Source organism: Blennius ocellaris, assembly GCF_963422515.1.
Source record: "Blennius ocellaris genome assembly, chromosome: 4".
Taxonomy (NCBI): Eukaryota; Metazoa; Chordata; class Actinopteri; order Blenniiformes; family Blenniidae; genus Blennius; species Blennius ocellaris.
The window spans coordinates 122,902-143,603 of NC_137653.1; the positions used below are offsets into that span (position 1 = coordinate 122,902).

At 52.8% G+C, this 20,702-nt stretch overlaps 1 protein-coding gene across 2 annotated transcripts in view; it reads left to right on the forward strand.

The window, feature by feature from the left end:
- chd6 (chromodomain helicase DNA binding protein 6) overlaps nucleotides 1-13,013 on the forward strand; it is a 56,481-nt gene extending 43,468 nt beyond the window's left edge. For both annotated transcript variants that reach the window (XM_080494984.1, XM_080494983.1), the window contains exons 38-46: nucleotides 663-978; nucleotides 1,668-2,858; nucleotides 2,979-3,133; nucleotides 3,698-3,985; nucleotides 6,309-6,911; nucleotides 7,139-7,381; nucleotides 7,456-7,596; nucleotides 8,675-8,779; nucleotides 9,128-13,013. In XM_080494984.1, the coding sequence (XP_080351110.1) occupies nucleotides 663-978; nucleotides 1,668-2,858; nucleotides 2,979-3,133; nucleotides 3,698-3,985; nucleotides 6,309-6,911; nucleotides 7,139-7,381; nucleotides 7,456-7,596; nucleotides 8,675-8,779; nucleotides 9,128-10,165 (4,080 nt within the window). In that variant the 3' untranslated portion in view covers nucleotides 10,166-13,013. The remainder of the gene's footprint in view (nucleotides 1-662; nucleotides 979-1,667; nucleotides 2,859-2,978; nucleotides 3,134-3,697; nucleotides 3,986-6,308; nucleotides 6,912-7,138; nucleotides 7,382-7,455; nucleotides 7,597-8,674; nucleotides 8,780-9,127) is intronic.
- The last annotated feature ends 7,689 nt before the right edge of the window (nucleotides 13,014-20,702 follow it).

The window sequence follows — 20,702 nt, forward strand, 5'->3', positions numbered from 1 at the left end:
CTCTACCGCCACACCTCTACCGCCACGCCTCTACCGCCACGCCTCTACCATCACACCTCTACCATCACACCTCTACCACCACACCTCTACCACCACACCTCTACCACCACACCTCTACCACCACACCTCTACCACCACGCCTCTACCACCACGCCTCTACCACCACGCCTCTACCACCACACCTCTACCACCACGCCTCTACCACCACGCCTCTACCACCACGCCTCTACCACCACGCCTCTACCACCACGCCTCTACCATCACGCCTCTACCACCACGCCTCTACCATCACGCCTCTACCACCACGCCTCTACCACCACGCCTCTACCACCACGCCTCTACCACCACACCTCTACCACCACGCCTCTAGCACCACACCTCTACCACCACACCTCTACCACCACACCTCTACCACCACGCCTCTACCATCACGCCTCTACCACCACGCCTCTACCACCACGCCTCTACCATCACGCCTCTACCATCACGCCTCTACCGTCACGCCTCTACCGTCACACCTCTACCATCACACCTCTACCACCACACCTCTACCGTCACACCTCTACCGTCACACCTCTACCACCACACCTCTACCATCACACCTCTACCTCCACACCTCTACCACCACACCTCTACCGTCACACCTCTGGTTCCGTCCTCAGGACATCGGGGTGAGCGAGGAGCCCAGCGCCAGCCCCCCCCTCCCCTTCCCCCCCGCCCCCCCCCTCTCGCTCGCCGACATCACGGCCCACGAGCCGCGGGACGGCCTGGGACACTCCGACGTCTCCGACAGCCTCACCAACCCGGTGGAGGACGGAGACGAGGGGGACGGAGGCGCCGGCTTCCAGTTCGACGACAAGGAGGAGGAGGAGGAGGAGGAAGAGGAGGAGCTGGAGGAAGAGGAGGAGGAGCTGTCGAGAGAAACCATGGAGCAGAACGGAGAGAGAGACGGAGGAGAGGAAGGAAATCCTCCTGAAGGTGCGTTTAGGACACGTCCACACCTTGACCACACCTTGACCACACCTTGACCACACCTTGACCACACCTGGACCACACCTGGACCACACCTTGACCACACCTTGGCCACACCTGGACCACACCTTGGCCACACCTTGACCACACCTGGACCACACCTTGACCACACCTCTCCTCTACGTCAGTTAATAAAGTTGTTCTGATCCATAACAGCAGCATGGATGATGGATGGAGGATGGATGGATGGAGAGATGATGGATGGAGAGATGATGGATGGAGAGATGATGGATGGAGGGATGATGGATGGATGGAGGGATGATGGATGGATGGAGAGATGATGGATGAAGAGATGATGGATGGATGAAGGGATGATGGATGGAGAGATGATGGATGGATGGAGAGATGATGGATGAAGGGATGATGGATGGATGAAGGGATGATGGATGGATGGAGGGATGATGGATGGATGGAGAGATGATGGATGGATGAAGGGATGATGGATGGATGAAGGGATGATGGATGGAGGGATGATGGATGAAGTGACTCGTCTTTTTACGTTTCACTTCTTGACCTTTGACCTTTAGCGACCAAACGTTCAGTCAGCCGACGTGTTTCTCTTCCTGTGGACACGAACGTAGAGGACAACCAGGAAGACCCAGACAGTGACGTCCCTCTTGTCTCCACGCTCTCAGGTCCAGACCAGGGCCCGGGGGTGTTGGACCCCCCCACGGAGACTCCAGACGTGGACCACATGGAACCAGAACTTCACGCGGGGAAAGACGTCTCGGCCAAAGCGTCCCCGGCGGTGGACGACCCCGACCAGGACCTGCACCCTTTCCTGGGGAAGCTGGAGGAGGACGGGAGCTTCGGGTGTCCCGGGTCCATCGAGGAGCCGGCGGGGGACGTGGACGGACTGATTCTGTACCAGGCGGCGGAGGACCAGACCATGGGGGGTCCTCTGGACGTGGCGGCGCTGATGAGCAACGCCGCCGAAGAGCTCGTGCAAATCAAAGACATGTCCAAGAAGACGCACCTGGCGGAGCAGGTGGACGAGGTCTCCGAGGGACAGGAGGCCGGCGTGTCCCTCGGGGACGAGGACCAGAAACCAGGCGCCTCGGCCCAGATGCAGCTGGACGGCATTTACCCGGGATACCAACACACGTCCTGCCCGTCCGTCTCCGTCTCGTCTCCCGCGGCAGCGTCAAAACCCCAAAACCAGAACGAAGCGCCCACGGACCAGGAACCGTACCGGGGTTCCGCTGGAGACCTGGACCTGCCAGGAGATGGCAGAGGCTGCAAGGGAGACCTGTTCAAGATGTCCCCCGTGGACGCCAAGCCGTCCCATCTGAAGTTCCCCCTCTCGCTGGACCCACCCGTCAAGATGGAAGACGTCTGTCCCCACAACCCCCAAGTCAAACACTCCAACTTCCTGTCCTTCTCCGTCAAGTCTGAGGACTTGGTGGTCAAACCCGAAGACCTGGAGGTGAAACCCGAAGACCTGAGTGTCCCGGTGAAGTCGGAGACGCCCGACGTCAAACCGGACGTCCTGCAGCCGGTGGCGGACGCCGACGTCAAGCCCGACGTCAAGCCTCTGGACCTGGACCTGGGCCTCGCCGCCGTCCCGGACGGCGCCAGGCTGAAGACGGAGACCAAAGCGGAGGCCTTCTACCCCGACACGTCCCACGTCAAACCCGAGGACAAGCCCCCGGTCCTGGATCGGCCCGGGGTCAAGGAGGAACCAGAGCAGGAGGCGCCGGAGGCCGACAGCACCGTCCTCACCCCCAAGCTGGAGCCGGGGGACGGGCCGGGGGACGAGCCGGAGGACGGGCCGGAGGACCTGGCGATGAGGGGTCCGGTGAAGGAGGAACGGCCCGCCACTCCAGGTCAGGACCGCCTTCTGACCCCGGGTCTAACCCCAGGTCTAACCCCGGGTCTATCCCCAGGTCTAACCCCAGGTCTAACCCCGGGTCTAACCCCAGTTGTAACCCTCCCCTCGTCCCCAGTGGTTCCTCCGGTGGAGGACTACCCCGCCAGTCCTCGCTTCGCCGCCCCGATGTCCATGTGCGAGATTCCCGACGGGATCCACGACGCCCGAGAGCCGACCATCGCCCAGCTGCTGCAGGAGAAGGCGCTCTACTCCTTCTCCGAGTGGCCCAAGGTAAACCTCCACCTCTGACGCTACGTCACTGAAGGTAAACCTCCACCTCTGACGCTACGTCACTGAAGGTAAACCTCCACCTCTGACGCCAGGTCACTGAAGGTGATTTTTGGTAAAACTCTGGAGCCACACCACCACCTGAAAATGTTAAAAAGTTAAACTCTGCAGCCTCTATTAACAATATAAAGTCTTTCTCATCACAGTTTTATCAACAGGAATCCAGTAAATCCAGAAACAAGGACTTTTTTTAATAGTGCCTCCCTCAGTGTGAAACCTGGACCTGATGGATGAAGAGCTGAGATCCTGGTTTTCAAAAACTTCTCCATCACTGTCACTGACACAGTACTTTGATACAAGATGGTAGCAGGAGGTGGAGATGAACCACACTGACGTCTGTCACTTTACATTTCACCGGCAAAGTTCTGTGCTGCCCTCTAGTGGTGAAGAGTATTTATACATGATTACTCTGCAACACACTGTCACTGTGAGAACAAAGGTTTTTTTAGAAAAAAAATTGAAATGTGATAAATTCCCACGGTTTGTTGTTGTTGTTGTTGTGTGCAGGACCGGGTCATCATCAGCCGTCTGGACAGCGTCTGTCACGCCGTCCTGAAGGGAAAGTGGCCGTCGTCCAGTGAGCAGTACGACTCCGCGGCCTCGCTAGCCGCTAACTCCTGCCTGGCTAACAGCTTAGCTCAGCAGCACCGCGCCGCCTTCCTGCCCGCCGCCGCCACCACCGCCGCCGCCGCATCGGGTCCCGGGTCCGGCTCCGGCCCGGCCCGGGCCCAGCAGGCCGGTCCAGGTCCCGGTCTGGGCTTCAGCCTCCCCCCCCCCCTCACCAGACTCCCCAAGGTGAGACCAGCAGCGTGTCGCTGTGCCGCCAATCACCCGTCACCTCATGTCATGGTTCATAGCAGCGGCGTCCAGCCGCCGCCGCCATCTTTACTCCTGAAGAGTACCACTGAAATACTCCATTACTTTGTAACCACCGGTTCACCAGGACGGCCTCGTTCACCTTCAGCCAGAGTTTCAGTTTCTTTTCAGCAAAATCCAAAACAAACTGGTGTTAAAAGTTTATTTTATATCTTTACTTCTATTTATACAGACGGTCACCGTGGAAACGACTCTGAGTAATAGTAATCATAGTAAACTTGTTAAAAATAACTTGATCTTCTTTTATTCAACATATAGAAATGTGTGTTTAAACTAATGTGAATCCGTCTTTACTATTATTAGGGACGTCGCCAAAGTCTGGGCCCTAGGCCCGGCCAGTGCGGGGCCTCTACAATCGTAGAGACTGGCGAAAAATGAATTAAAATGTAAAAACCTACCCCCACGGTGCAAAATTGGCTCTCTAGTGCCCCCTAGAAAAACTAAATCGCCCGCCACGGTCCGTAGGAATATCGTACACATATGCAATGAACAAGAAATGTGTTCGTCTCGTCGAGCTCTACAACTCACGCACTCTAAATTTTGACCTAACTCCAACAGGAAGTCCGCTATTTGCCTTTCAAAGTAAGGTTTTCGCCCAAAAAAGGCCCAAACGGAAAATTTAACTTGAAATAGGGCGAAGGTCTTATCGGTTAAATTAACATATACAAAAATAGAGGAGATTGTGTACTACAAAAATTTAGAGGGAATTTTTCTTACCTAGTCCGGCTTCATTTTTATTCGCCGTCAAAGCTCCCAACGCCGAATTCGGCTTCCGGCCTCGTCCCATCCAATAACATGGGGAGACGGAAAATTCTCTCGTCACGGTCACGAGACTCTGCCGAACAAGAGGATGTAACATATGTGGGGAAAATTTCAAAACAAGTCCCCTTTATGACGAGTTAAAGCGACAGAGTAAAAATTTTTTCACCCGAGATTTTAACACTGCAGTGGGTTGAGCAAAATCGGGCGTTGGCGCCAAACAGCGCCCCGTGGTGTCCAAAGTTTACCTCTGACTGCTTCCAAACCCACACAGACTGAAAGAGGACAAAAATTCCTACAAAATTATGGTATTTTTATCCACATACTCCCCCGATAAGTATGGATTCAGAGCAGTTGTTTCCAAAATCTTGGAATTAAAATCACTCAGCTTGCACTCTAACTCTGGCAGTTAAGGAGCCGAAGTGACCTGCACCTGTAGTGAAATTCGACACCGTGATTGCGCAATCCGGCTCCGGGGCACCGGGGGAGGGGGAGGATCACAGTGAGATTTTCAGCTTGATCAGATAGGCCTAGCATGCCCGTTAGCATGCGAGCAAACATTGTCGCATTGAGCTGAAATTTTGTAGGTGGCCTAATGGGGGCGCTGCGGTCATGAATCACTAGCTAATTAGCTGGTTTTGACGCCGTTTTTTCAAAATAAGTCATTAAAAAAAAAATATATATTTATTAATTAATTTTATTTAATTTTTAAACTTAAAAAATGATAATTAGCCGTTCTAGAGGATCGTGCCCACCCCGACGGGCGGTCTTTCGCGAGGTCCCGGCCAATGCTGCTTGCAGCTTTAATTTTACTGATATTAATAATAATAAATACCATAATTTCTGATGTATATTTTGAGTAATGTGATTATAAGCATGAGTTTGTTAATATGTTCAATAATTCAAATTATTTACAGTTTCCTCATTATGTATTTGTTCTGTTAGTTTATATTTCTGCATCTTTTTCACATATTTCTATCAAGCCACTACTTCTAAACAATATTTAATATATTAATTGTGACGTATTAGTCATTTCTTACATTACAAAATGTTTTAATGGAATTTTAATGATCATTATAATACTAATAATACATTGTATTTGTTAGCACCAGTTACTTTACATTCAGTTAAAATTGCAGTTTGAACCAGTAAAACTAATTCAAACCAAACAAACCAGAACCTGAACTGAACTGGTTTCTAGACGAATCGTCACTCCTGTTGCTACGTCCTGCTTCCTGTCTGCCACGTGTCCTTGGCGGCGGCGGTGGCGTTGAGCAGTGAAGTGATGATGTCACCAGGTGTGTTTTAGCCTCAGGTGAAGGAAGCCGAGGGTTAAAAGCTTTGTAGAGTCGTGATGTCGAGCCGCTTGTGTGTTTGTGTCTCGGTCCATATGTGTGTTTAACAAAGCCATCGTCTCTCTCCCATCCCTGTCTGTCCACCCCGTCCACCCTGTCCACCCTGTCCACCCCGTCCACCCTGACAGTACGTGCCGCGCGGTGGCGCCTGCGGGCGCGGAGCTTGGCGCCTCACCTCCTTGCCTCTCTTGCAGGAGAGGCTGGTGGCTCCTCCCTTCCTCCCCGAGCTCAAACGAGCGGGAGGTCGGAGGTCGTTCGACTATGAAGCCGCCGCCGCCGCCGCCGCCAAGGTTTTAGCCGGGAAATCGAGCGCCGCCGCCAGCAGCAGCTCCGGCGGTGAGAAAGTGGCGGTGGTGGCTCCGCCCTCTCACCGCTCCGGAGCCTTGTTGATTAACGGCTGGCAGGACGCCGCCATTGACCTTACCAAGTCGTCGGGGGAAATAAGTACCAGCGGTGGCGCGGGGACGGACGAAGCGGCGGCGGCGGCGGGAGTCGGCGGCCAAAAGCAGCCGCCACCCCCTCCCATCACAGCGCCGCTGCCGGGCCCGGTGGGCCTGGACATGGCCGGGATACTGCAGGCCGGCCTGGTCCACCCCGTTACCGGGCAGATAGTTAACGGCAGCCTGAGGGGAGATGAGGCTTTGAGGAGGAGGAGGGGCAGGAGGAGAAATGTGGAGGCTCTGTACTCCGAGTTCACCAAGAGCCGAGGACTACACCTGCCTGACGCCCAGGTGGGTGGGTGGGGGGGGGGGCGGCGGCGTGGGGGGGAGCTCACCGGGGCCGTCTGGGGTGAAAGGTCGGGGCAGACGGCTTCCTTAAACACCGTGTGTGTGTGTGTGTGTGTGTGTGTGTGTGTGTGTGTGTGTGTGTGTGTGTGTGTGTGTGTGTGTGTGTGTGTGTGTGTGTGTGTGTGTGTGTGTGTGTGTGTGTGTGTGTGTGTGTGTGTTTTCTTCCGCAGGGCCGGGTGGAGGTGATCAGCCACTCCTCCGTCTCCTCCTCCACCTCCTCGCCGTCCCCCTCCCCGTCGGAGCGGCCCCCCGGCCCCCCCACGCCGTCCTCCTCCTCCTCCACCCCCACCCCCACCCAGACGCCCCCCCAGCCGGAGATCGTGGCGGTGGACCGGGAGGCGGCCAGCAAGGGCCTGATGGAGTGGCTGCGGCAGAACCCCGGCTACAGTATGGAGCTCCCGGCCTTCGCCCACGTAAGCTGCTCCGCCCGGACCACAACCCTCCTCCACCACCGTCACCTGACCCCCCCCCTCTCCCCTCCCCCCAGGCTGGAGCAGGTCTGCTGCACGGCTTCGTGGAACGCCCCAAACAGAGACGGCACCGCTGCAAAGACCCCACCAAGCTGGACATCAACTCCCTGACGGGGGAGGAGCGGGTTCCCGTGGTGCACCGGGGCACCGGACGCCGGGTACGAACCGCCGCCTCGCGTTCTCCCCGCGGCCTGTTGGCGGAGACACTGAGCTGCACTTCCTGCCGTATCGTTGACGACCTGACATGACGTAGATCCTGAGACGTTCGCACACAGTCACAAGGTTTATGAGTACTAATACTAGTACTCATAAACGCTCCTCCATACAACCCGGCGGCTTTCAGGGGATTTGGTCTTCAACGTCAGCAGCAGGGAGGCCAGGGCCTCCACGGTGTGCAGGTTCTACTGTGTCAAGTAGTAGTTCCTCCATCACCGGCAACTTTATCACCGGCAACTTTATCACCGGCAACTTCATCACCAGAGACATTTGGACCAGCAGAGTTAGAACGATGTCACTCAGTAGTTTAACTGCTTGATCCAGTGACTCTGAGCTGCGCTACATGCTACATGCTAAAGGAAAGACAAGTACTATTCGGACGCAAATCAATTCACGTTGCAAAGAAATAAAAGAAATGCATTAAAGCAAGCAATGAAATCTGCAGTGATTCAGAGTAAGAACTCTAAACCTCTGGTACTCTAAACCCCTGGTACTCTAAACCCCTGGTACTCTAAACCCCTGGTACTCTAAACCCCTGGTACTCTAAACCCCTGGTACTCTAAACCCCTGGTACTCTAAACCCCAGAACTCCAGACGCCACGTTGCTCCAGGTTCCTTCCTAAACTGCAGACCGACTCTACAACACAGAAATGATGAACGTCGACATGAGGGGAGGAAAAGCTTTTCAGCCGGTTGATTTCAAGAAGCCGTTTTCAGAAAAGCTGCTCACGCAGCAGCGATGCTACATGCTAACCCCGCTGACGTGCAGGGCGTACGGTACGCACTGCGCTGCCGTACGTCCTGCACGGCGCCGGGTGGTTCACTGCAACACAAAGTACTCAGTACTCAGTGTTCTAGCTGAAGGCGTATCGGTGTCCCTGGTTGGTACATGAAAGGGGGGGGGGGGGGGTCATAATGTTGTGGCTGGTTGGTGCGTCTCATTGACGGATAAGGAGAGCAGTACTGCGACCTGCCAGCAGGTGGGGTCGGAGCGTGACGGGGTTGTGTTGTGTCTTGCAGCTGGGCGGAGCCATGGCGCCCGCCATCAAGGAGCTGTCCAGGTGGCTGGACGCCAACGCCGAGTACTTCGTGGCTCCGGACTGGGCCGACGTGGTCAAACACTCCGTGAGTGACGAGTCACACCTCGGGTCGTTTTATATGTATATATATATATATATATATATATATATATATCCATAAATAAACCCTTTAGTGATAATATAATTCATTAAAATGACATTTTGTAAAAATATAAATAAATCTATATTCACTCATTTGCAAACATTTTCCTGAAAATATATAAAGTAGAGGTAAAAGATTTCAGGAATTTTAGTTAGTGAAACAGTGTTTGACTTCCACACAGTGAGTAAATTTCAAGGTCGTTCTGCTTCCGTCAAGGTGAGTCGTGTTCTAAAAAAAAGCCACAGCGGGTAAAGTGATGTCACTTCCTGTCCCTGCCTTGCGTTCCCGCAGGGTTTCCTCCCGGAGGGGAAGTTTTCCCGGATCCTGACGGAGCCGGTGAACCGCGACCCGGCGTCGCGGCGCCGCGGCCGGCGGCCGCGCAGCGAGATGCCGAAGCCCCTCCTGTCGGTGTCGGACTCGCCGCCCTCCGCCCTCGGCCCGCCGCTCTTCATGAACGGCGGCCTGATCGGCAGCATGGACTCCATGGTGGCCATGCAGAACCTGCGCGGCGGCCTCCCCGGGATCCCCATCTCGGGGATCATGGCGGCCGGGTTCCCACACGGCTTCCCGGCGGGCGGGGGCGGGGCGGCGGCGGCGGAGGACGCCAAGAACGGATTGAGTATGCTACCCATGATGCTGCACGGCATCTCGCACCCCCACGGCGCCGGCATCCCGCAACACGCCTTGTTCAGCGTGGGCACCATGATGGCTCCGCCCCCTCCTCACCCCGCCGCCTCCACCTCCACCTCCTCCTCCTCCACCTCCTCGTCTTCGCTGTCCGTCGCCAAGCTAACCACCGCCACCGCTCCGTCGGCGTCCGAGGCGTCCAGCCCGTCGTCCACCACGCCGAGCGCCGACGGGGAGAAGGAGAAGGGAGGCGCGGAGGCGAGCAAGCGGGCGGAGGCGGCGGCGGCGGCGACGGCGGCGGCCATCATCAGCTCCTCCGGCAGAGCTCACCTGGGCGCCGGCAGCCACCTGACCTTTAACCCCTTCCTGATCCCCGGCATGTCGCACGGCCTGCTCTACCCGCACATGTTCCTGCCGCACGGCGGCATCATGGCGCTGCCCGCCATGCCGCCCGGGGCGGGGGACGGCTCGCCGGGCAGCCCCAAGAGGAGGAGGAAGAGGGGGAGGGAGGAGGAGGAGGAGGAGAAGGAGCGAGAGAAGGCGGAGGAGCGCGAAAGTACAGTTCAGCCCGCCTCCTCCTCGCCGCCTCCACCCGACCAGCTCCGGCCGGAGACACAGGAACCGGACTCCGCCGTGGCGGAGGAGGGGGAGGGGGAGGGGGAGGGGGAGCAGAGACAGGAGGGAGGAGAGGAGGACGTGTAGAACTCCCTCTCTCTCTCCAGCTCTCCTCCAGCAACAGTGTAAAGTTTGTGCCGTGTCTGTCCGTCAATGTAAAGACTTTTAATATGATGACTAATAATTCTGGTTATATTCAACTCCGTCATGTTTATATACTGAGGAGGCCCCGCCCCCCGGCCACGCCCCCGGCCCCGCCCCCACCTCCTCACCATCGTCCTCTTCATCCCAGACACAAAAAAAAAAATCATAGGAATCTGTCTCTGTATCCTCCCCTTCATCTCTCACACACACACACACACACACACACACACACACACACACACACACACACACACACACACACACACACACACACACACACACACACACAGATTAACTCGCCAAGTTTGTTTTTGTTTTTGTTTTCCTGTGGGTCACTTTCAGGTGAATCGTTCGTTTCGACGTCGCCCCGACAGTTTCAGTCTTTTAAAGGAGAAATGTTACTGGAGCAAAGGTCAAAGGTCAAAGGCTTCACCTCTCAGTTGAATTCTCCACGTTGTGCCATGTCGCTCAGTTTCCCCGGTAGGACTCGGCCAGCGGGGGGCGCTGTGACGCCCTACCCCCCCCCCCCCCCCCCGGTGGGATGGAGGGATGAAACGGAGGAGAGGAAGGTGCTTTCTGTTTCTTTTTGTTTTTACAAAACTACCTTGCAAAAGAAAAAACAAAAACAGGTCAGAGAAGAAGCAGCTCGTTGTGAATCTTCCTGTAGCATCATGGACTCGTCTGTCCGCAGAACAAAGTGATGAAGAGGAGGAGGAGGAGGAGGAGGAGGAAGAGGCTCCTCTGGTTAGTTTTAATAGCAGTTTCTAAATATGTAAATCTCACGCTGTATATTGCTCTTTTGTTTTTTAACTTCAGCTTGTTTCTCCGCCGGACGAGTCTGGAGCTTTCAACATTCTAGTTCTATTATTTCTACTATTTCTGTTATTATACGTCGTCTCTGTGAACCTGTTTCTTCCCCGTGTGTGTGTGTGTGTGTGTGTGTGTTGTCACGGTTCGTGGCTCCATATAATTTATTCCACGTTAATTTTCTCTCGGTGGAACAAAGTGAGACGAAGCCTTATTTTTATTATTTTTATTATTATTATTATTTTTATTATTATTATTATTATTCCTCCGCCTCGTTTCTCGTCGTCGTCGTCCGACAGACGGTTTGCTTCAGTGCCTCCAGACCCGCCTTGCTCAAGGGCAGCGTAGCGCCCGGGTCCACTGGGACTCGAACCGGCACTCGTCTACAAAGAGTCGCCACGAAAGACGAGAATCACTTCGTCTCTCTGACCGTGAGGTGGCTGGTTCGATTCCTCTCGTTGTGGACGGACGGGGAGACGAGTCCCTCAGTGGAGGCGAAGGAGTCGTCATGGAAACGATCGCTGCTCCGTTAAGAAGGTCCGTAGTTTAATTCCCCTTTTAGTCCCAAAAGGTTCATTTCAATCAAAACGACCAAAGTGAGTCTGGAGCCAGAACGACGGTGACCTTTGACCCCGGCCTGCCGGACGGAGGAGCGTCGGTTCTGTCCCTCGTCTCGTCTCGTCTCGTCTCGTCTCGTCTCGTCTCGTCTCGTCTCGTCTCGTCTCGTCTCGTCTCGTCTCGTCTCGTTCAGTTCAACGCTCCGTCATGAATATTGTATTTATTGTTCAGCCGCTCGTCTTCATCCTCTGAATCATGTCTTCACCCTCTGAATCATGTCTTCACCCTCTGAATCATGTCTTCACCCTCTGAATCATGTCTTCACCCTCTGAATCATGTCTTCACCTTCTGAATCATGTCTTCACCTTCTGAATCATGTCTTCACCCTGTGACTGAATCATGTCTTCACCCTGTGACTGAATCATGTCTTCACCCTCTGAATCATGTTTTCACCCTGTGACTGAATCATGTCTTCACCCTCTGAATCATGTCTTCACCTTGTGACTGAATCATGTCTTCACCTTGTGACTGAATCATGTCCTCACCCTCAGACTGAATCATGTGTTCACCAAGTCCTCACCCTCAGACTGAATCTGTCCCCAGAGAGAGAAACTGGTTCACATCGACGTTCGCTGCATTTTATTTTTATTTTTTTAATCGCATTTCTACAATTTCAACCAATTTTCCATTCTTTGTGCAGAAAAATCATCTGAACTTCTGTGAAATCTTGAAGAAGAAAAAGAGAAAGTGTAGCCTTTCCTCCACAGCAGGGGGCGGTGCTGAGCCTCCTGGTGCAGCAGGGGGCGGTGTTGAGCCTCCTGGTGCAGCAGGGGGCGGTGTTGAGCCTCCTGGTGCAGCAGGGGGCGGTGTTGAGCCTCCTGGTGCACCACCTAGTGGTGCAGCCTGGTATTGCAGGAGGCGACGTGGCCGCTGATTCCAGATCTGATTGATTCACACCAAGTTTAAACTGCCGGCGTCTTTTGTGTTTGAGGCGTTGTGTCCTGCTGGACTGTTGTCCCTGCCGAGGGTTTGACCTTTGACCTCCCCGCGAGGAAAAACTTGAATGAGGGTAAAAGAAAAACGACACTCCGACACTTTTTGCTCCCCGAAGCTGGATTCCTCTGAATTCACTTTGATTTAAAAAGAAAAAAAGAAAAAAAAGTTACTGAACCGTGAAGCGAAGCGGTACAAACGTCTTTTCTCTGCGCTCGCCGAAGTCGCCGGTGCCGCTTTTGAAAAGACGCCTTTCTGTTTCACTACGGAGGAAAAGTAGGGGTTGAGGAGGAAACTGCCTGGCTCGGCGGCGGGATTCTACCTTCTCCTGGTCTTGTTTGTAACTTCAGCTGTGTCCATGTGGACCAGCGTCATCAGTCCTCCTGGTCGCTGCCGTCTTTTATTGTGCAATAAAAGACGACTTTCAACTTTCTCCTCGTCTGCAAATGGCTTTTCTTTCAGCGGGCGGACGGACGGACGGAATGTCCTCGTCCTCGTCTCGTTTTGTCTGAACTTCATTGAAAGTCTCACTTTATGAACGTCACGTCTGATAGCGACGCTCGGCTGCGTCTCGTTACCTTTAATTAAAGTTACTGGAGGTTTGATTTCTTCTCAAACCAAAGCAGTCAGTCGGAGGAACTCAAACTATACATTCTACGGATTTCCATCAAACTGTTCAACTAAACCTTGTTTCTCGCAGAAGCACTTCCTCCTTTGTCCACCAGGGGGAGACGCTCAGCTTCTCCATCACTTCAGCTTTTCTTTCCTTTTTTGATCAATAACATGAAATCAGTCTGAACTGGAGGAGCTTCTCTTCTTCTGCTCGTTCACTGATCGACCACTGGGGGCAGCAGGGAGTCTGTAGAGGTCAAAGGTCAGGAGGAGGAGGGTGTTAGGAGGCTTCCTAGAGGAGTCAAGGAAAGGTGTTAGGAGGCTTCCTAAAGGCGTTAAGGAAAGGAGTTAGGAGGCTTCCTAAAGGAGTTAAGGAAAGGAGTTAGGAGGCTTCCTAAAGGAGTTAAGGAAAGGAGTTAGGAGGCTTCCTAAAGGAGTTAAGGAAAGGTGTTAGGAGGCTTCCTAAAGGAGTTAAGGAAAGGAGTTAGGAGGCTTCCTAAAGGAGTTAAGGAAAGGTGTTAGGAGGCTTCCTAAAGGAGTTAAGGAAAGGAGTTAGGAGGCTTCCTAAAGGAGTTAAGGGAAGGAGTTAGGAGGCTTCCTAAAGGAGTTAAGGAAAGGAGTTAGGAGGCTTCCTAGAGGAGTTAAGGAAAGGTGTTAGGAGGCTTCCTAGAGGAGTCAAGGAAAGGTGTTAGGAGGCTTCCTAAAGGAGTTAAGGAAAGGAGTTAGGAGGCTTCCTAAAGGAGTTAAGGAAAGGAGTTAGGAGGCTTCCTAAAGGAGTTAAGGAAAGGTGTTAGGAGGCTTCCTAAAGGAGTTAAGGAAAGGAGTTAGGAGGCTTCCTAAAGGAGTTAAGGAAAGGTGTTAGGAGGCTTCCTAAAGGAGTTAAGGAAAGGAGTTAGGAGGCTTCCTAAAGGAGTTAAGGAAAGGAGTTAGGAGGCTTCCTAAAGGAGTTAAGGAAAGGAGTTAGGAGGCTTCCTAAAGGAGTTAAGGAAAGGTGTTAGGAGGCTTCCTAGAGGAGTCAAGGAAAGGTGTTAGGAGGCTTCCTAGAGGAGTCAAGGAAAGGTGTTAGGAGGCTTCCTAAAGGAGTTAAGGAAAGGAGTTAGGAGGCTTCCTAAAGGAGTTAAGGAAAGGAGTTAGGAGGCTTCCTAAAGGTGCCAATTAAGGACTTTAATTTAACTTCAAACTTGATCTTTGACGTTTGACCTTTAAAACAAGAAGCAGGAAGCGACTTTGTGAAAAAACTGAGAAAAAAAATCTTTCCTGTGAAACAAAAACTGTTTATGAACTAAGATCGTATAAAACCAGTATTTTACATTCGTTCATTCGTTCATCAGGTCTGAAAACCAAGTCCCTCAGTTTGAAGTGTTTTGAGGACAGGAGTCAGTCCGGCCACTAGAGGGCGCTCTGCTCACCCACACCACAGCTTTCAGCACTATTCTCTTCACTTTCACCACAAATTCAATCTATAAATCAACAGTTTGAATGTTTCAGAGATTATTATTGATGATAATTATTATTATTGGTGTTTGTGTCTCTGTGGGAAGAAAAGAAATGAGCAGTAAAAGAAGGACGAGACTCGGGAGGAAGAGAGAAAACGAGACAAAAACCTCAAGCAAGAAAGAAGAAGTCGCTTCAAAATCCCCAAAAATACATTTAATGAAACATTCATTCATTCATTCAGTGGAACAAAACCCCGTAAAGGAACGTTTACTGCTTTGATCTTTTATTAGTTTCCCAGGATTCATGGTGCCGAGTGACATCACCAACCGCCGAGACTCGGCTCTGATGAAGGTTCCAATCCGACCCCTGCTCTGCGGTTGCTAAGCAACCGGCGCATAGCTGTCGACACCTCCTCCGTTTGCTGGGGTTCGTTTCCATGACAACGATTTGAGGTGGGATATGGAACAGGTGTGTGTGTGTGTGTGTGTGTGTGTGTGTGTGTGTGTGTGCTTTCAGCACTGAAACCAACCACAGCGCCCACTAGTGGCCCGACGTTGAAACTACAACTTTTCTGAAACGAAAACTCAATATTGATGAACTTTCACTTGAAGCGTCGTCGTGGAAACGGAGTCTCAGTTACCGTTTGTCCAGAGGAAACTTTCTGGATCAACGTCCGTCACTTCCTGGAGTTCAATCGTCGTGTTCCTGCTGCCCGGCGGTCAGTCGTCTGCCTGGCGGTCTGATCGGCGTCAGTCGTCTACTCGGCGATCAGTCGTCTGCTCGGCGGTCAGTCGTCTACTTGGCGGTCAGTCGTCTACTTGGCGGTCAGTCGTCTACTCGGCGGTCAGTCGTCTGCTCGGCGGTCAGTCGTCTGCTCGGCGATCAGTCTACTTGGCGGTCAGTCGTCTACTCTGTGATCAGTCGTCTGCTCGGCGGTCAGTCGTCTACTTGGCGATCAGTCTACTTGGCGGTCAGTCGTCTACTCGGCGATCAGTCGTCTGCTCGGCGGTCAGTCGTCTGCTCGGCGGTCAGTCGTCTACTCGGCAATCAGTCGTCTGCTCGGCGGTCAGTCGTCTACTTGGCGATCAGTCTACTTGGCGGTCAGTCGTCTACTTGGCGATCAGTCTACTTGGCGGTCAGTCGTCTACTCGGCGGTCAGTCGTCTACTTGGCTGTCAGTCGTCTGCTCGGTGGTCAGTCGTCTACTTGGCGATCAGTCTACTTGGCGGTCAGTCGTCTGCTCGGCGGTCAGTCGTCTACTCGACGGTCAGTCGTCTACTTGGCGGTCAGTCGTCTGCTCGGCGGTCAGTCGTCTACTTGGCGATCAGTCTACTTGGCGGTCAGTCGTCTACTTGGCGATCAGTCTACTTGGCGGTCAGTCGTCTACTCGGCGGTCAGTCGTCTACTTGGCTGTCAGTCGTCTGCTCGGTGGTCAGTCGTCTACTTGGCGGTCAGTCGTCTACTCGGCGGTCAGTCGTCTGCTCGGCGGTCAGTCGTCTGCTCGGCGATCAGTCTACTTGGCGGTCAGTCGTCTACTCTGTGATCAGTCGTCTGCTCGGCGGTCAGTCGTCTACTTGGCGATCAGTCTACTTGGCGGTCAGTCGTCTACTTGGCGATCAGTCTACTTGGCGGTCAGTCGTCTACTCGGCGGTCAGTCGTCTACTTGGCTGTCAGTCGTCTGCTCGGTGGTCAGTCGTCTACTTGGCGGTCAGTCGTCTACTCGGCGGTCAGTCGTCTGCTCGGCGGTCAGTCGTCTGCTCGGCGATCAGTCTACTTGGCGGTCAGTCGTCTACTCTGTGATCAGTCGTCTGCTCGGCGGTCAGTCGTCTACTTGGCGATCAGTCTACTTGGCGGTCAGTCGTCTACTCGGCGATCAGTCGTCTGCTCGGCGGTCAGTCGTCTGCTCGGCGGTCAGTCGTCTACTCGGCAATCAGTCGTCTGCTCGGCGGTCAGTCGTCTACTTGGCGATCAGTCTACTTGGCGGTCAGTCGTCTACTTGGCGATCAGTCTACTTGGCGGTCAGTCGTCTACTCGGCGGTCAGTCGTCTACTTGGCTGTCAGTCGTCTGCTCGGTGGTCAGTCGTCTACTTGGCGATCAGTCTACTTGGCGGTCAGTCGTCTGCTCGGCGGTCAGTCGTCTACTCGACGGTCAGTCGTCTACTTGGCGGTCAGTCGTCTGCTCGGCGGTCAGTCGTCTACTTGGCGATCAGTCTACTTGGCGGTCAGTCGTCTACTTGGCGATCAGTCTACTTGGCGGTCAGTCGTCTACTCGGCGGTCAGTCGTCTACTTGGCTGTCAGTCGTCTGCTCGGTGGTCAGTCGTCTACTTGGCGATCAGTCTACTTGGCGGTCAGTCGTCTGCTCGGCGGTCAGTCGTCTACTTGGCGGTCAGTCTACTTGGCGGTCAGTCGTCTGCTCGACGGTCAGTCGTCTACTTGGCGGTCAGTCTACTTGGCGGTCAGTCGTCTGCTCGGCGGTCAGTCGTCTGCTCGGCGGTCAGTCGTCTCCCCCAGGGTTCGTCGTTCCGTCGTTGGCCAGCAGCCGCAGTCGTTTTCTCTCCCTCTTCCTTCCTGGTTTCTTCACCTTTCTTCTTTCTGATGAAAGGAAAGAAGCAGAAACAGTAAATGTTTATATATATTATATGTAAATGATTGTATATATATTGTTTGTTTTCCAATGACGAGGAAGAACAAGGTTCTTCAGGACCAATCAGCAGAACCGGTGGTTCCCAGTCAAACAATCAGTACTGGTGTTCTGATCGCTGCCACCTGGTGGACGACGGGAGGAGCGACGCCTCAACATAACAGGCTGGTTGATTTCAATTCAAGACCCAAGAGTTCAAGGTGTTCAAGGTGTGTTTCACCAAATCAGCTGATTTCACTCAAAGTCCTTCAGTGAGCTGAGAAATGTCTGCCTGTACCTTTAAATGCTAATGAGCCTGACCAGGTGGAGCGCAACAGTGTTTCAGCTTTGAATCAGGAGTCTTCCAGGTGTATTCCAGGTGTAGTTGAGGAGTATTTCAGGTGTGTTTCAGCTGTAGTTGAGTATTCCAGGTGTAGTTGAGGAATATTCCAGGTATATTCCAGGAGCATTCCAGGTGTAGTTGAGGAATATTCCAGGAGTATTCCAGGTGTAGTTGAGCGATATTCCAGGACTATTCAAGGTGTAGTTGAGGGATATTCCAGGAGTATTCCAGGTGTAGTTGAGGAATATTCCAGGTGTATTCCAGGAATATTCCAGGTGTAGTTGAAGAATATTCCAGGAGTGTTCCAGGTGTGGTTGAGGAATATTCCAGGTGTATTCCAGGAATATTCCAGGTGTAGTTGAAGAATATTCCAGGAGTGTTCCAGGTGTGGTTGAGGTATATTCCAGGTACTCAGTGAATACTCCAGTAAATCTTCCCTCTGATGCGTCGCCGTTTTGACGGCAGAACTTTTGGCCACGAAGGAGAAAAAGCTTTGAAGAGCTTTTCAGCTCGTCACGGCGTCGTTTTCACACACATCAGCTGTTCAAGGCTCCAGGACTTGAACTCCAGTGTGTCTGATTGATTCTGATACTCTTGAATCCGTCGTCACTCATCGGGTCAAAACTTCCCACAAAGCGTCTCGTTGGTTCAAAGACGAAATGTGGCTTTGATGACGAGCGCGGCGGGATTTTGGCCTCGGCTCTGAAGACGAATCTTTTCTCCGTCGTTTACTGCGCTGATGTTGATTTAGAGGTTGGTCGGACATCAGAGAGTAGAAAAGGAGAGAAAGAAGGGACGAGCTTCCAGGGAGAACAAATCCAGAACTCGTCTTTCTCTGGCGGAATGTGTTTTGTATTTCGGGTTCGTTGCTTCATGACCAGTCGTGGATATTTTTTACCCAGGGTCAACGTGAAGCAGGTCACTGCAATAAGTCGTGCAGTTGAAAAGTTAAAATGCCACTTACAGGTGTGCCTGTTGTGAGGGGGCGTGGCCGTGTGAGGGGGCGTGGCCTGACAGTTCTTCTCAGAGTACGAAATATCTTCATGAAGAAGAATTTTTGGGGCCAGCCAATGCCGATATCAAGTATCAGGTATCAGGTACGGGGTACTCCTTTGATCTGCTTTGATCTCCTCCATCCGGAGCCTCTCAACCACTTTGAATGGAACTTTTTTCACTGTTTTGGGATTTATTGAAAAACATTCTAATCTGATCCTTGGTGATGACAAATCCTCCCTGAAGATCTCGATTTGTGAAAATACATTCATACAAATCAATAATAAAATAAATAAAACACGACTTTCTTGCACTTTTCAATGGCGAAGATAAAAATCATAGTTACATGGTGAAAACGAGGGATGAAGTGAAGATTAGCTATTAGCGATTAGCCTACGTAGGGCAAAGCAGCGGCTGGTGTCGCGATAGAACCTTGAACTCAGCAGGAAAACAACAAGAAGACAAGTTCTGGAGTCGTTTCGTCACAGGAAAGACGACCTCAGAGGGTTTGATCATAGATTTTAAATGATCTCTTTTATAAATGTGTCATTTTCTATTTATTTTTCCATTAAAAGACTTTGTTTCTGTAGTTTGCATGTCAGACCACTAGCTGGAGCTGTTCCAGTAACACACAGACAGTCTTTTCTCCCGAGCTGCATCAACTTTGATCTTCTCTCACAGGTCCAGACAAAGGCCTGCTGGCGCCCCAGTGACGATGTCCGGTACTGCAGCTTCTCACCAAAACGGTATTTTCTCTGTTGACACAACTTGTGGCTTGTTTCAAAAACGATGCTCTCGGGAGCCCGTTTTCAAAAAGTGACCACCGTCCGTCACACTCCAGCTCGTTTACACCTTTTCAATGAGACGCGTCGTTTTTGGGTTTGTTTGTTTTTTTCATTAAGGAATCATTTGGTGTTTACAACGTTGAAAAGTTTCTATGGTAAAAATACTGAAAACAATGTAGTTCATATGTTGGACCAGTAGGTGGTGGTGTTGTTAGTTTTAGTACTGCACACACACACACACACACACACACACACACACACACACACACACACACACACACACACACACACACACACACACACACACTCTGCTCTGTTGACTATCATGAAAAGGATTTTTCTATTTTATTCTTGGAGTCTGGCCGCGTGTCACTTCCTCTGGACCTTCTGTAAAAGGGTGGATGACGGCTGGAGAGAAATCAGTGAAACAAGGTGTAGCTGGGTGGTGTCGTGAGCTTTCACATGCCCCCCCCCCCCCCGCCCCCCCAGAGCAGGAAGGAGAGGAACCGCAGCAGGAGTCTGTCATTACCGCCGGCCGGCGTAGCGCCAGGCGGCTAACGAGCAGCGGCGTAGCGCCAGGCGGCTAACGAGCAGCGGCGTAGCGCCAGGCGGCTAACGAGCAGCGGCGTAGCGCCAGGCGGCGGCTAACGAGCAGCGGCGACCTTTCCCCAGCGAGGCCTGGTGGGCGGAGCCACACCTGGGGCGCCTCTGTTCCTCATCATCAAGACGGAAGTGGTTGTGGCGCTGCAGCAGAGCCAATCCAGATCAGTGGAAAACCTCCAGAAACAAGAACCTCGTCACTCGTCTTCCTCACATCCTTTCTTCCTCTTGGAGGGAAAGAGAGAGAGGAAAGCTGGGCGAGCGACGTGGGTCCAGTATAAGCACTATAGAACTCTGGTTTCTTCTGGACTCTACTGGTCTCTACTGACTCTACTGGTCTCTACTGGACTCTACTGGTCTCTACTGGTCTGAACTGGACTCTACTGGTCTGAACTGGACTCTACTGCTCTCTACTGGACTCTACTGGACTCTACTGGTCTCTTGTGGTCTCCACCAACACTTGACCTTGAGCTTACCTGAAGGACACTGTTTCTTCATCCGGCACCTCTGGACCTGGCGGAGCGGCCTGCAGGTCCAGGACTCTTTCTGGTCCGGCTGGTTCCCGGTCTGGCCGACGCCCCGGGTCCTGGTCTGCCTGCCCCACCTGAAACCACAGGGGGCGCCGTCCCGGAGACAGACGCTCCACTGGCTCCAGTCCCCCGGCGGGGCCAGGACACAGTCCTCTAGGGGGGGGGGGCAGAAACAGGTTAGTTAGTGAGTTGAACCTGTACT